The sequence below is a fragment of the Sphaerodactylus townsendi genome, linkage group LG06 (genome assembly GCF_021028975.2).
Source record: "Sphaerodactylus townsendi isolate TG3544 linkage group LG06, MPM_Stown_v2.3, whole genome shotgun sequence".
Lineage (NCBI taxonomy): Eukaryota > Metazoa > Chordata > Lepidosauria > Squamata > Sphaerodactylidae > Sphaerodactylus > Sphaerodactylus townsendi.
The window spans coordinates 109,895,141-109,910,819 of NC_059430.1; the positions used below are offsets into that span (position 1 = coordinate 109,895,141).

General features: G+C 46.2%; 1 protein-coding gene across 4 annotated transcripts in view; it reads right to left on the minus strand.

Moving 5' to 3' along the window:
* The window catches only part of SESN2 (sestrin 2), a 38,867-nt gene extending 24,273 nt beyond the window's left edge, over positions 1-14,594 (minus strand). For 3 of the 4 annotated variants that reach the window (XM_048500544.1, XM_048500541.1, XM_048500540.1), the window contains exon 1: positions 14,130-14,594. Coding sequence is in view for 3 of the 4 variants with exons in the window: in XM_048500541.1 (XP_048356498.1) it covers positions 14,130-14,219 (90 nt within the window). In the remaining variant the exon portion in view is untranslated. Of the gene's footprint in view, positions 1-3,940; positions 4,095-14,129 lie in introns of those variants that run through there. The other variant, XM_048500543.1, reaches the window with a different exon arrangement.
* Between the last annotated feature and the right edge of the window lie 1,085 nt (positions 14,595-15,679).

Sequence of the window (15,679 nt, forward strand, 5' to 3'; positions counted from 1 at the left end):
ATGTTATAATTTTTAAGGTATTAGGAAATCTTTTAAATCATTCTGAAATGCCTTTTGCTGGTTTTACTAATATTGTGAGAGACTGGGAAGGTTATCTGTTTAGCTGACAGCATTTTGGAAGTTTTATGCATTATTTCACTGTATTTTCTCTGGTTAAAGACGGTAAAATAAATATGTTGTTGCTGAGTCAAAGCCCACTTCATCAGATAAACTGAAATGTATTTCCATTAAGTTGATAAAATCTACCTGTTCACCTTTCCTTGTTGCTTAATACCTTCTAGCCACGCTGAATCACCGATTCTCAAAACTGGTTAAGAGATAAATCCAGTGTTTAGAGGATTCCTGCTAAGAAAGCTGCAAAGGCCATAAAAAAACAGCAGTGGCGTAGAAGGTTAAGAGCTTGTGTATCTAATCTGGAGGAACCGGGTTTGATTCCCCGCTCTGCCGCTTGAGCTGTGGAGGCTTATCCCGGGAATTCAGATTAGCCTGTGCACTCCAACACACGCCAGCTGGGTGACCTTGGGCTAGCCACAGCTTCTCGGAGCTCTCTCAGCCCCACCCACCTCACAGGGTGTTTGTTGTGAGGGGGGAAGGGCAAGGAGATTGTAAGCCCCTTTGAGTCTCCTGCAGGAGAGAAAGGGGGGATATAAATCCAAACTCTTCTTCTTCTTCGTCCAGTAATGGGATCTTTCAGATGCCTGTTCTCTATAGATCTTGGATCCCCCATAGATCTTCTCGCCTACTTCTCAGGCCAAAAGAGTACACCCAGGATTGCAACAATTTGTTATCTTTACAGGCATTGCTCCCAAAATACGTGTTTATTCATTCCACATCTAAGAACCACAAAATGAACTCAGAACACCCCCTTCATCATAACTGAAGCATCAGGACTGTATCAGTCTCAAATTGCTAAATGACAGTCGATCCAGTGCTTTAAAATTAATCCACTGGTATGGAACAAGCTTGCTTCGCAAACATAGTGACCCTCGCCTCTAAACAAACGTATCAGATTACATTTGGAGAGGTCACTTCTGCAGGATCCATAAAGGGAAGGATACAAACAAGTGTGTCATTTGGCAGGGGATGCAGAAGCATCCAGTTAAGAAATAACTCTCCACAGTAGGCAATCTTCCTCAAGCATCCGCGTCTTCTCCAAATGCTCCTGAAAAGCGGCCAATTCTCAAAAGAAGCCGCTGTGACCAAACGAGTCATCCTCAAATTAGAAATGGCAACGTGCCTCCTTGTTTGGCGTCTTCTGTGCCCTCAATATCATGAGCTTCCTGGAGTATCGGCTGTTTAGGCATCTTCCCCCACCCGTTTTATGAAGTCATTTTTTCCTGCAAACCTGGCAAGTCCTCCCAAGTACTACTCCATGTTAAGCGTGCATCTGACCTAGTTTTGCAGCTTCCACCATACATTAGACATTTTGCGATTAGAGTAGTAGCCTTTCCCAGAAGTCAAATTTGAGAATGCCCACCTGCCCCTGGGGCAATTGAGCCACCATGTCAATTGCAGCCAGAGATCTCATATCCCCAAAGACTGCATAGGCAACCTGCAACTTCAAACCAGATCAACCACTTCTAATCTTGTGGGATGTGAACATGCAAATAGAGAATCTAGCTAGAATATTTTTTATCCTGCCCTTCCTGCAAAGCAGCATATATTATGCTTCTTTCCCCATTCAGTCTCACAACCACCTTGTGATGTAGGTTAAGCTTAGAGGACATGACAGGCCCAAAGTCACCCAGCAAGCTTTGGGGCATTCAAACCTAGGGACTTTAAGCTCTGACTCCAGCCCTAACCACTACACCACACAGGAAGAGTTGGATTTATATCCCCCCCTTTCTCTCCTGTAAGGAGACTCAAAGGGGCTTACAAACTCCTTTCCCTTCCCCCTTCACAACAAACATCCTGTGAGGCAGGTGGGGCTGAGAAAGCTCAGAAGAACTGTGACTAGCCCAAGGCCACCCAGCTGGCATGTGTTGGAGTGCACAAGCTAATCTAGTTCACCAGATAAGCCTCAACAGCTCAAGCAGCAGAGCGGGGAATCAAACTCGGTTCCTCCAGATTAGAGTGCACCTGCTCTTAACTACTATGCCACTGCTGCTCTCAACCACTGCACCACTGCACTAGCTAACGTACTTGATAAATTATGAGTAGTATTTGAGGTCGAGAGAGCATGACTAGCTCAATATTACCCAGTGAGCTTCGTAGCAAGATGGAGGTTTGAACTTGGTTCCTCTTGGCTCCACTGTGCCATCCCAGAATAATCATCCCTCCCTTGACCTTGTATTTAGTCAAATCCTACCATCACCCATAAGCAAATACTGAAGTGCATTAACGTGCCGGCATTATGATCAAAACAGGATAATGGAGATAAGGAAGCCACACAAACCAACACTGGTCCATTCAATCAATCTGGGATCCTCAATCAAGTCTTTGGGCCAGTCATGACCAGATGAGATCCGTTGTTAGGATAAAAAGCTAATTAGTATCTCCAGCAATTTCTTTGGCTTATCAGGGAAGGGCTGCAAGGTGAACAGAGAGATCTGCCACTTTCCCATGATCTACAAAACCCCTAAAAAAAGCTGCAATTACCCCCATGGGTGCAAAAAAATGGCCCCAGAGTTCGTAGTCGCCTTCTCCCACCTCTACAGCGAATTAGAGACAGGAGCACAGAAGGAAAGGGTTTTAAAAATTCCAAGCCCCCTTTTTTAAGCAGCTGCCCAGCGCTGCTAATAGGTGGTGAAAAGTGCCCTTGAGTTGCAGTTCCCTGATGGAAACCCCACAGGAGTTTTGAGGCAAGAGATGTAAAGGCCTGGTTTTGTGCAGTGACCCTGGACTTCCTCAGTGGTCTCCATTCCAAGCATTAACCAGGGCTGGCCCTGTTTTGGCCTATCAAGGTCAGGGCAGAGCTGTTAATGAGCGCTTCTAAAAAAAAGCCATAGAAGATCTTCTAAATCTTGTTCTGGACTGACATTTGACTTTAGTGGAAGTTGGCTCCTTTAAGCCAGGGATTCCCAAACTTGTTGAGCTTTAGGTAAGCACTTTCGGGATTTTGAGAAAGGGGTAGTGGACAATAGCACAAAACGGCTGCCGTGAGAGGGCAATCACAAAAAACACTGAGAGGTTCTAAACCAAGCATACTCCTATGACAGAGGTGGGCATTTCTGAATAGATGCTCCCTGTACACACCAAGGTGATATTGCTTGGCAGGGCTACCCTGTCCATCACACATATCTAGGCAACCGTTCAGGGCACTAAAGGTAGGGGGGTGCCCAAACCAGCCCTGTTGCTACCCCCCCTCCTCCAGTGGGGTCTGCCACAACAAACTGCCCCAGTGCACAGTCCACAGTGAGCTTGCTACTTCCTGCCCTCTGTCAGGAAAGGGGGTCAGCTTGTTGGGGGACATGGAACCTAGTAGTCCATGGCCCCAGTGACAGCAGCGTGAGGAGGGGGCAGCTTCCCCTAGAGCAAGGAGGGTGAGTCGCAGCTTTCCTGTGGTGGCAGGGCATGACCAAATTCTTTGGCCTAGGGCACATGTCATTTGGCCTAGGGGACAAAAGGGTACCCCAAAAAATCCTTGGGCCCACCCAGGCTCTGAAATATCCCCTGATCCAATGAGGAGGAGGAAGGAGCCATGGGGATCGCCAAATCTTGGTTGTAGCTTCACCCACACAAAGGGAGCCTCCACTAGGTTCTTACTAAAAACACATTCCTCACTTGGGATGCACAGCGTCAGGCAGGGGATGGGTCTCCAAAAAAAATATTGGCTCTCCTTCCACCTAGTCGATTGTGGCTGCAACGCAAGATCTACAACAATCAGCCCCAAGATAACACAGACGGATCTGCACACCAGACAGGAGGGAGCCTGTAGAAATCAATCACTCTCCCGTCTTTTCATCTCTGGCTGCCAAACAGCTCAGACAGGCAGACATACCTCGATTTTTAGAGCCTCCTCTCTGCAAAACACCTCTCCTCGTCCATCAATCTCGACATGTCGCTTGACTGGCTTTCCCATCCTCAGTGGCCTTTGGGCTTCCTGTTTTAACACCTTCTCCCAATTTAATAAGCCGGTCCCGCCCACGGATCTCTTACGTCACACGTCCCTATGATGCAAGTTCCCCTTTTCACGAAGGGAAGAGCGTAAACACCCAGAGATTTTGACTTTGTAAAGCAGGCAAGTGGGTGGCACCAGACAGCTCTCCGAAAGCAGCATTCTCTGCTGGCAGAAATTAATCACTCTCCTTCCATCTTCACGACAGCTGAACCAATTCTGGTACACTCTGCGTTGTGGGTAGGGCTGCCAGCTGCCAGATAGGATTTGGGGATCCTCCGGAATTACACCTCATCTCCAGACTACAGAGATCAGTTCTCCTGAAGAAAATGGCAGCTTTGAAGGATGGGCTGTGTGACTGTACTCCACTAAGGTCCCTGTTCTCCCCAGTCTTCAGGAGTCTCTCCACCTGATCTAGAACCTTAACCCCCATTTCTCGCCAGTCACCAGGGGAGGCCTGGCAACCCTAGTCATGGCTCAGTGGCAGAGCATCCACTTGGCATTCAGAAGGTCCAGTATCTCCATCTAAAAGAATCAAGTAACATGATATGAAAGACCTCCACCAGGGATCTTGAAGAACTACTGCCCATCTGAGTAGACAACGCTGATGGACTGATGGTCTCAGTAGGATGTCCAAGAGTTCCAGGACAGCATGTATGGGGTCTCCTCTCTCCATTTTACATTCACAACAGCCCCCTAAGAAAAGTTACAAATGAGGCTTAAGACTGACTGTCTAATTCCAGCATCACCAGATCTCTCCACCCCTTAGCCAACAGTCTAACTGCCACACCAGTGAGTTTCAATGCCTCTGTCTTTTCTATTACAGACAATGCCACTCACATCCCACGCAAACTGCTCCTTCAAAGCCTGCCCTAAAGTCTTCATAATATCTAAAAATAATAACGTGGAAGTAGAGGTGTCATTAAATGAGCAGTTTCAAGCCTGATGAATAATAATCCCCTACCTAACAGGTGGTAGTAAGGATGGGGGGGCGGGGGAACAAACTAGTTAACTTTGTTAATTAAAGGCTGCCTTTCTTAATTCTACTGGTTCATCTTCACTCTTTTACCATCTCACCCTATACTCCTTCAGTGCTGTTCTCCATTAGTTGTTCTTCACTTGTGCATTCCTTGGTTTGTGACTATGCCCCTTACACCTTGGTGGGGTATACATCCAAATTCTTCTTCCCTCTGAAACGCTACCTTGATCTACTTTTAAATACACAAATTAAGCTTGTTTCAACCCTTGCCTATATTCTCATTCCTTTGATGTGATCAACCACCTCCCCCCGCCCCGCCCCCGGGACATTTTAGCCTGACTACTGTTTGTTTCTGGCAACATTTGTATTGAGATCGCAACTTTTACCTTCGCTTATTTTGGTTAAGCACAAATATACTTCTCAGCACTTGATGAGAACTACAGAAATTTATTGTGTAACCATAAGTTAATCTGGGTCATTTCATGCAAAACAATTTTTTTAAAAAATATTACTGAAGCATACAACAGGTCATAGAGGAATGATACATATATTTTGAGTTGCAAGTGAAGGGACTTGAGAAGTGTGCCGCACTTTAACAAGACAGAACCAGACGGTAGAATCTTTTTGGAACTTGAGAAGAATTGTGTCTGTTCAGCGCCTGGTCAGAAAATGGGACTGTGAATCCAATGGGTGCCATTTTAGTTCCTTGTTATGTCAGATATCTGGGAAGGTCAGCTGTTCATTATCTGTTAGATTTCCCCCCCCCCAACTATTTTAACTTGTGTTTACATATCCCTTGTTATTTTTTTTAACTTGTACTAATCATCTTCATACATGGATTGCCTTTTCTAATTATAAATACAGTTTCTCTTCAGACTCTAAATGAGTTTCTCTTCAGATTCTAAATGATGGGGGGAGGGGGGAATTGTAGCATTTCTGAAGAAAAAGCTAGCGAAAGTCACTGGGTTTTTAACATTCCTACCTATTCCATCGACTTCTTATCATGTAGGAATTAAAACCAAGGCCAAGAGTTTGAAAAATTTCACAACACTTGACAGACAAAAAGATGTCACGATTTAAGGTGAATACACTTTGCAGTGCAGTGGATGGAGGATCAAACTAATTTATTTAGAATATTTCTATCCTATCTCTTCAGAGTCAAGGTGACTTACAATTTATCAGTATCAATTTAACAGTATCAAAGCCATAGACTAAGATCTCAAAGACCCAGGTCCGATTCCCCACTTGTTATGGCCAAGTGAGACCTTGAACCAAGTCTCTCAGCTCATAGCCCAACACACTTAAGTCTTCAGATACTTTCACTTCAAATACATCTGAGCTCAACTAGGATACCTGTCCCCTCAACAGAAACTGCATGGTAAGTTACCCTGGGATGGTAGTTAAGTTTATGAAGTGGCATCCTCTGCAATAATCAAGGCTTATTAAACTAATTAACCACAACAACATCCTCCTCTGGCTATAAGATCTACAAATGAAGAGAAAAGCTATTGTTTGTCTACGCCTGCAGGGCAAACTGCCCATCGGCTGATCTGATACCTAAGCTGTCTGATTTTTAGCATGGGAAACCATCTCAGCCTCCCTTGGAAAGAACTGACATTGGGTACTTGATTTGCTAAATAAGCTCCAGTATGCTGACTTGGATGAGTGACGCTGAACCGAGCCGCTCATGCTTAGTCAGGAATTGGCAAGCGCGCACTTGATAAGCAAGTCAGGAAAGGTTAAGCAAATTACATGCCCATGCAGCAAAACAAACCTGTCATCACAACAAACTAAAGAGGCCATAGAAGCTTCCAAGCCAGTTGCCAGCAAAGCCAAGCCTGCTATCAGGGACTCCTTCCAAATTCCAAGCTTGACGGAACCAACTGTGATTTGTTTGAATCAACTGCGATTTGTTTGTGATGAGGACCGAGACAGGCCTCTGGTCCATGAGCTCCTTCAGACTTCTCATGAGCAGCGACTGGAAAAAAAAATGCTATTTGCTGGGGTAGGCAAACCAGAGATTTGCCTACAAATCAGGATTCAGCTGCTTTAGAAACCCATTTTGGAGGCAGCAGAACAAGACCCAGTTTGACATTTCGCGTGATTTCGCATAATGAACAATGCAGTTCATTCCCATTTACTATTTTTCCCAGTCAGATGTTTTAAGCACACAAACAACTGGTTTTGCTACATATATTTTAAAGTGACCCCCCCTCCAGTGGCGAAGCTACAAGGGAGAGGGGGTGCGCTGTGCACCAGGCGCACGCCTGGGGGGGCGCAGAAAATCGCCGGCAGGTTCCTCCCCCCCGCGGCACCCCCCATTCCCACACGTACCTTAGTTCCTTTCCCTTTTGAGAACTTTTTCAGGCTGCAAAAGGCCTGTTCGTAGTAAAAACTCCCTAAGGAACTACAGTTCCCAGGAGACCTTGGGGCTCACAAGGTCTCCTGGGAAGTATAGTTCCCACCAGGCCATTTTTACTGAGAACAGGCCTTTTGCAGCCTGAAAAAGTTCTGAAAAAGGAAAGGAACTAAGGTAAGTGTGGGAAGGGGGAACGCTGCTGTGGGGGGGAATATAAAATGCGCACAGAGCGCAGTTTGGCCCAGCTACGCCTCTGCCCTCCCCCAATCTCTATATTGTTTACAAGTTTCAGAACATCCTGGCATATACCTCTCACAGATGTCCATCTGTGGCATCTGAATATCTTTATTTCAAGGGAGGCTGAATTCCAGTTTGAGGCTCTGAAGGGCTCCAGTGCAGATCTTCTCCTTCTCCCTCGCTGTCACCTCCGAATGATCAGGTCTCAGTGTACACCATTTTGGTTCTTACTCCATTTCACCTTCACAACTATCTTGTAAGGTAGGTTAGATAGAATGTATTTCATCTTCACAACAAACCTGTAAGGTAGGTTAGGCAGAAACTATGTGACTGGCCCAAGGTCAGCCTGTGAGCTCACCAGATGGGAGGAGTTCAGACATATTACTAAATATATTTAAGTCAGCGGTGTGATGCGGCGGCCAAGAAAGCCAATGAGATTTATTCTGCATTGGTTAGACCTCACCTGGAATATTGTGTACAGTTCTGGGCAGCGCAATTCAAGAAGGATATTGACAAGCTGGACCTGGTTCAGAGGAGGGCAACCAAAATGGTAAAAGGTCTGGATTCCATTCCCTACAAGGAGAAACTTAGGGAACTCGGTATGTTTAGTTTGGTGAAGAGAAGGTTAAGAGGTGACATGATAGCCATGTTTAGATATCTGAAAGGATGTCATGTTGCTGAGGGAACAAGTTTGTTTTTTGCTGCTCCAGAGACTAAGACAAGGAGTGATGAAGGAAAAGTGAAGGAAAAGAAATTCCATCTAGACATCAAGAAAAACTTCCTGACAGTAAGGGCTATTTGACAGTGAAATGCACTACCTTAGAGTGTGGTGGAATTTCCTTCTTTGGAGGTTTTTAAAGAGGCTCGATGGCCATCTGTCAGGAGTGCTTTGATTGTGTGTTCCTGCATGGCAGGGGGTTGGACTTGATAGTCCGTGGGGTCTCTTCCATCTCTATGATTCTATACCCCCATCTCTTATAGCTGCTTATGTACTGCTCCACAGACTACCAAGAAAGCACATATCCAGTATACCCTTTCCTGTGTGAATCAGAGACATTTTATCTCAGAAATGAACAAACAGTGCAGAGACGGACGGTAAAATTGGGTCTCTCTGCAGAACACTGTGCCATGAAAAATGGACATGTTTTCTATTTCTTCCTTCATTACCTAGAGCATGCAAAAATCACCTGCAGGCAACAAGGCAGATCAGTTTCTCATCTCTCCCCCTCAAGCGACAGGGGGGGAAAAAAAACCCAAATCCAAACTGTGAGCCAATAACCGTGGTGACTTTTTTTGCAAGTTCACAATAAAACTGCAACTAGCCAGCCCCAGTTCTCCAATGTCAACGTTATCGTGCTGATCAACAAGAGCCTGGAGAGATAAGGAACTTCATGGCTGAAGCCACAAAAGCGAAGTAAAATGATGTCACATCAGCAAATCGGTTTGGAAACAGCAGTCGGAGAAGAGAGCTGTGCACCGCTGCTGCTGAGTTAAAGTTTGCGTTCCACATTCAAGCACAGCGCCTGCTTGGAAAGGACATCAAAGGCTTTGTGTGGGATATCAAAGGCCTCCAGGGGGACATCACACAAATTGGCATTTGCTATGCTCCCACACAGACCTGCTAGCTAACCCCATACAGAAAAGCAGGCTGCTCCTCCTATTTAAGAGACACCTTGGGAGAAAATAAGAATGGCCACTATATCCTGAGATATTTGAAAGAAGAAGAACCCAAGTAGCTGAAGAGTTCTCAATTTCGTCCAGTTCCCCAATTTGCCTAGCGCTGTAATCATAGTTTATTCTGCCTGGTTGATGCAGGATCTCAGACAATTTAATAACATTTACATGGCACTTTCAGCCTGTAAAGTGCTTCACTCTCAAGCTGTTTTGTCATCTGTTACAACACCCCTGCAAAGGAGGGCGGCATCTGCTTCCCCTATTGCAAATGAGACACTGAAAGACAATACCTCGCATCTAGTCAGGTTGTGCAGGAGGTGAAATTCGAACCAGGGACTTTCTCTGATCACAGCCTCTTCCACTGTAGACTGTGAGACTAGGAACAGGTCTGAATTGCCACTTTACCAAGGAAACTCATTGGTTGTCTTTGTGCCCATCCTTCTCAGCCTATCCCAGTCGTTGTCAGAATAAAATGGAGGATTATGTTGTACAGTTGTCCCTCACACATTGCTGGCATTAGGGGAGCAACCGCCCCCCGTTATCTGTTTAACTTTAAAAAAGAAATTGTATATATTTATGGTATTAAAAGATGAAATATGTTGATATTATACAATATGATACATATATTTTATGCATTTCTGAGTTTCTAAACTTTTTCAGTGTTGCCTGCTGCTTTCACGAGTCTGTGGTTTCCGCAAAACACCCCCCCAAATTCCCATTTAATTTCTTACGCTAACCTGCGATATAGCAACACCGCGATGAAGAAAGTTGCAATGTGGAAGGGGTAACTGTATACTGCTTTGGGTATCCACAGGGAAGAAAAGAGAAATATAAATATCTGATCAAAGAAAAATTATCTTAATTGCTATATAGTATTGCCTTGTGTACTTTGATTCCAAACCACTGGGGGATAAAGGTTATTTCACTACAGGAGAATTAACAGGCTAGGTTTTTATTTTACCAGGTCCTTTACCGCCTTTGTTTTCCAAAATTCATTCCTCTACATCAGTGATGGAGAACCTATGGCACGGGTGCCAGAGGTGGCACTCGGAGCCCTCTCTGTGGGCATGCGCATACAGAGTTCATCATGTGGGGGGTGGAAAATCACCCCTCCCCACACACACATCTAGACTGACCTGGACCACGGTGAGCAGGGAGGACTCGGCTGGCGGGCCTGGTGCCTGTGCTCCGGGTGGCTGATGCCGGGGGGGGGGGGGGGGGCGACTTGCTGGAGGCTAGAGCAGGCTGGCCCCTGCTCAAGCGGGTGGGGTAGAGGAAGAGGGAACCAATCGGTTTTTTCTAAACTAAAACCTTAGCATTCAGGTTCAATTGTCAGGTTGGCACTGTGCGATTAATAAGGGGAGTTTGGGTTGCAATTTGGGCACTCGGTCTTGAAAAGGTTTGCCATCACTGCTCTACATGTTCCCTCCAGCAATTCTTTTCTTCTGATCCCATCTCTATAAATATAAAATCCTGAAAAACCATCCAGTTTGATCCTTCTGCAGCTTCCCTGACGTCTGCTCCTGCCACCCGTGCTCTCAAAAACCACTCCCCACCCTAATTTAAGAGAAGCAGAAATAGATTGCCTTTTGTTTGGCAAGCGTTATTTTCCATCTGCCTTGTTAACCTCCAGGCAGGGCTGTTGCAACACACTTTATAAGTTATTACCACTGAAGACTGGAAACTTCAATTAGTTCAAATTGCAACCTCCAATTTAACAAGCCAGTATGAAGCATACCAGGGCTTTCTGCACAGCGCATCTCCTGCTATTTGTTTCAAAATTGCAATCCAAAAGATCGGCATGACCTTTTTTATAGCCATGAACAGTTCACATCCCAACTACTTCCAGGGTCTATTACTTCATCACTGCCTTCCCTATGTATTCATAGCTCTAAATCTCACAGCTCTAAATCTCACAGAATCAGAGTTGGAAGAGACCACAAGGCCCATAAAGTCCAACCCCCTGCCATGCAGGAATACACAATCAAAACACTCCTGTCAGATGGCCATCCAGCCTCTGTTTAAAAAACCCCAAAGGAGGAGACTCCACCACACTCCGAGGCAGTGAGTGCATTCTACTAACAACCCTTACTGTCAGGAAGTTTTTCCATCTGCCTTGACATGACATCCCTTCAAATATCTAAACATGGCTATCATGTCACAACCTTCTCCACACTAAACATACCTAGCTCCCTAAGCAGCTCTTCCTAGGATATGGAATCCAGACCTTTTACCATTTTGGTTGCCCTCCCCTGGACCAGTTCCAGTTTGTCAATGTCCTTGAATTGTGGTGCCCAGAACTGGACACAGTATTTTAGGTGAGGTCTGACCAATGCAGAAGAGTGTGGTACTATTATGTCCCTAGACACTATATTCCTAATGATGCTGCCCAGAATCACATTGGCTTTCTTTGGCATCACACTGTGGTCTCTTTTCTGACTGAAGGACAGGACCTTTTCAGTGACCGTGTCCACATGATAAAATTATTTCCCTAGAGAACTTAGGTCAGTTGAGTTTTACTTTTTTAAAAAATAGTTTTTTAAAAAGAACTAAAAAACAGAGCTGCTGGGGAACCTAGTCTGAATGCTTTCACAATCAACCGAAGGAGATCTACAGTATATTTTTATTGCTCCTTTAAATATCGACTGCAACTTTAGGAGCTATGGAGGAATGGATTTCACAACTTCATCTTAAAAAAAATCTGCTCATCACTTTGAAGGTTCTTTACAGACCCCTTGGGTGGAGGCACTAGTGGAACAAATGAAAAAAATGTGTCTTTGGTGGGGAAAAACCAAGTATGAACCGAAGTATAAACAGGGGTCCCTTCTCATGTGCCCTAAGGAGGCAGCACAAGGAAAGAGGATTCAAACCACTAGCTGGATGGAGAATTACTCAATCAGGGGAGTTGTTCTGCGAAAGCTCCGGCTGCTATTCCTAGGGGTGGGAGGCGGAGCTCTCCTGCAGGCTGGTTGGGTTGAGGACTGGGGGATTATGGATGAGGGAGGAAAATGTGGAAATCCCAATGCAGCCTCCCCATCCCCAGTCTGTTAATTCTCAAGGGCTGAAGAAGCCTTTTGATTCAGCGGCTCTCAACATGCTAGAACAGTGGTGGCGAACCTTTGGCACTCCAGATGTTATGGACTACAATTCCCATCAGCCCCTTCCAGCATGGCCAATTGACCATGCTGGAAGGGGCTGATGGGAATTGTAGTTCATAACATCTGGAGTGCCAAAGGTTCACCACCACTGTGCTAGAACTTGCTTGGTTACCATCAAGCTGGTGTGGGGGATTTTCATCTTCCTCTTTCCTTTGATTAATTTGCAAACACCTTGCTTTTCTGCATCCCTGGGCAGTACACCAGAGGATACAGGGATCTTATCTCTGATTGGCGCGTTTTTGATGCGTCTCTTATCGGTGACCGGGAGACATCTCAGTCATTTGACTATCACAGGGATAGTCAAGTGGTGGACAGGAATCTATGGACAGGTGGGGGCAGGAAAAGGGGAACAAAAAGAGAGCAACCCCCCTCAAAACCCTCCAATGCATTTTTTTTAATCTCTGCCTTTATACCTCACTCTTCTCCCCAAGGGAGACTCAATACAATAGTGCTTACAACTCTTCTCGCTTATTCTCACAACAACCCTGTGAGGTAGGTCAGACTGAGAAACCATGCATGTGACTGGCTTCCAAGTTCATCCAGAAAGTTGAAATCCTTGGATTAAACAAAACTGCAATTGCCCGGAACATTCTGCATTCACAGGTTTAATGTCTGTATTGAAGTCTTTTGACCCAGAAGCATGAAAGGGGGAGAAAACCAGCCCCCCCCCCCTCGAAGATGATAATGTTGAAAGAGCAGCCCACTTGAATGATGGAATCCTACGCAACAGTTCCCTGGGATTACGCCCGACTAAACAGGGTGGGATTTACACCAAGTAAAGAATTCCAGGGCATGCAATCTCAAGGAAGACCCCACAAAAGTGATCAACCGTTTCATCACTCATTCAGTGGGGTAAAAGGTTTTAGGAACAAGCAATACAGGTGGTAGGGTATAGTAGCTAAAGTGTCAAAACAACCCCTAGGGTTCATAACTCACACCCAGCTATGACATTCATTGTGCGATTATGACCTACCTCAATGTGGCTAAAGATACAGAAGAAGATCTACAATTTAGCCGTCCACTTAGTAGGGCCAGAAGATCTGCAACGAAGGGCAAGTCTGTACTTGCCCCAGCCCAATTTTATACATCCCTAAAAATGAACTGCGGACGGAAGTGAGGCTGGCTCGGGCTCACGCCACTGCTCCCTAACTACCCAAAACCGATACAGAGTCAAGCGGCAGCCGATCTTCATGAGCATGCGTCCTTGGAACTCCCCGCCACTGGAGATCCGGGAGGCTGAAGCCGATGTAGCAACCCAACTGTGTTTACTGGAAGTGATACCGCCTTGCTATTTTGGAAAGCGGCGAGGCAGACCTTTCGCTAGCACGCCATTCCATTTGAGGACATCTGTCACACCAGGTCGCACAAAACTATCAGTTGTCTCTAGTCCAACAGCCCACTCCCGAGCCCCCCGCCCCACGGATCCTCCCCATTCTCAACTCCCTGCGGCTGATGCAACTACATCCTATCGAGAAAGTAACAGCCGACCTTTCCGCACCTATGCCGCAGCAACTGGAGAGCCCCTAGCTCCCCGCCCCCTCCCCGGGTTGCAAAACCCCGAAAAAGACAAAAATGCACCTGAAAGGGCGTCAAAGGACAGGAGAGTATTCCAACCCCAAATCTTTTTCCCCCCCTAAGTGACCGATGCGCGAGCGTCTGCTTTACCTTCTCCCTACTGAAAGCTCCGCAGTTTTCGCAGGGCAGATAGCCTTCGACTCCGGAGCAGCCGCAGCTCTCAGAGTCCGCCACGATCATAGCGCCGCTTTTAGCGCAAGGGAAGCCTGATCGGAAACTAATCTATTATCAACAGCGGGTTCCAAAACTTGGGGGAGTTGGCTTTATAAAAATAGTAATAATAATTTTTAGGGTGAATAACCCGAGCGCAGGGTTGCATAAGGCAGGAGAAAGACGCCGCCGCCAGTCTCAAGATCAAAGGCGATCGGAGCAGGCTTAGGATTCGACCGTGGAACGCTCGGAAGCCGCGGCGTTCTAGAACGTCCAGGGGCATCAGGGTTCTAAGAAGGCTCAAGCGGGGCTTCGCATCGCCGCCGGGCGCTCCTCTCCCCCTACCAGGAACAAAAAAATAACTTGCCGCGGCGGTTCCTAACAGCGGCTTATTTCATTCGGACGAGTTTGGTGGGCGGAGCGAACACTGGCGGCATAGCCAATCGGGTGGCAAAGGGCGGAACCTTTCTCCTCCTCGGCTTTGCCACCCTCCCGACACGCGCACCAATGGGCAGAAGACGAAGCACGCGTGGCCTGACGGGAAAGGTAGTTTTCCACTTCGAAATATTGTTTCTCAATTCTAGAAGAGGAAGGAGAGAGCGAGAAACAGAACAAAACATCGATACTTGTTTTGGTTTTGCAAAGAGGTCCCCGGACAGATTGAAAAGCCACCGATCCTTTGACTGCGCGAAGGAAATCAACCGCTCTAGGGCCACCCGTGCACGTCTTTGGGAAATGCACGGGATAGAAATCTGAGCTGTGGGCACGTAATGCGCTAAGTTCTGCCCCTAACAGGGCTTGAAGAAAGCCAGAGCAAAACACGTCGGTGTTTGCGCAACTAAAAGTGCCATCCTATGCAAAATGACCTTGGGTTAAGCCCCACCGGCGGCAGGAGAGCTTACGAGTCAATATTGCATCAAGTTGCCGAGAACGCTGTCAACAATGCCATCAGCTAAACCTCTCTGCTTCGCTCCTGCTCTTCTGGCATTTCTGTACTAGGGCAACGCATTTTCATTTGCCCCAACTTTTGGTTCCATTCTTTTCCATCTTTTGATTGACCATTTAAACATATACAGTAGTGGATGTACAGCCTGCATTATTTTAACATTTCTGCCTGGCGAGTGAGTCTGGTGCTGTTTTTCCTGCTGCTGCTAGTTGGGTTGGCTCGTTGATTGGATTCGTTGTTATCATTCATGTAATCGTGTTTCATAAGCAGATTGAGAGTTGAGCTGACACCAGAGTTATCGCTTGCATGTTTCCCAGTTTTATGTATCATAGGCCCCTTCCACACATGCAGAATAATGTACTTTCAATCCACTTTCAATGCACTTTGCAGCTGGGTTTTACTGTGTGGAATAGCAAAATCCACTTGCAAACAATTGTGGAAGTGGATTGAAAATGCATTATTCTCCATGTGCGGAAGGGGCCTTAGGCTGCAAATTGCAATCCTATAAACTGTTCCCTGGGAGTACGCCCCACTGAATATGGGG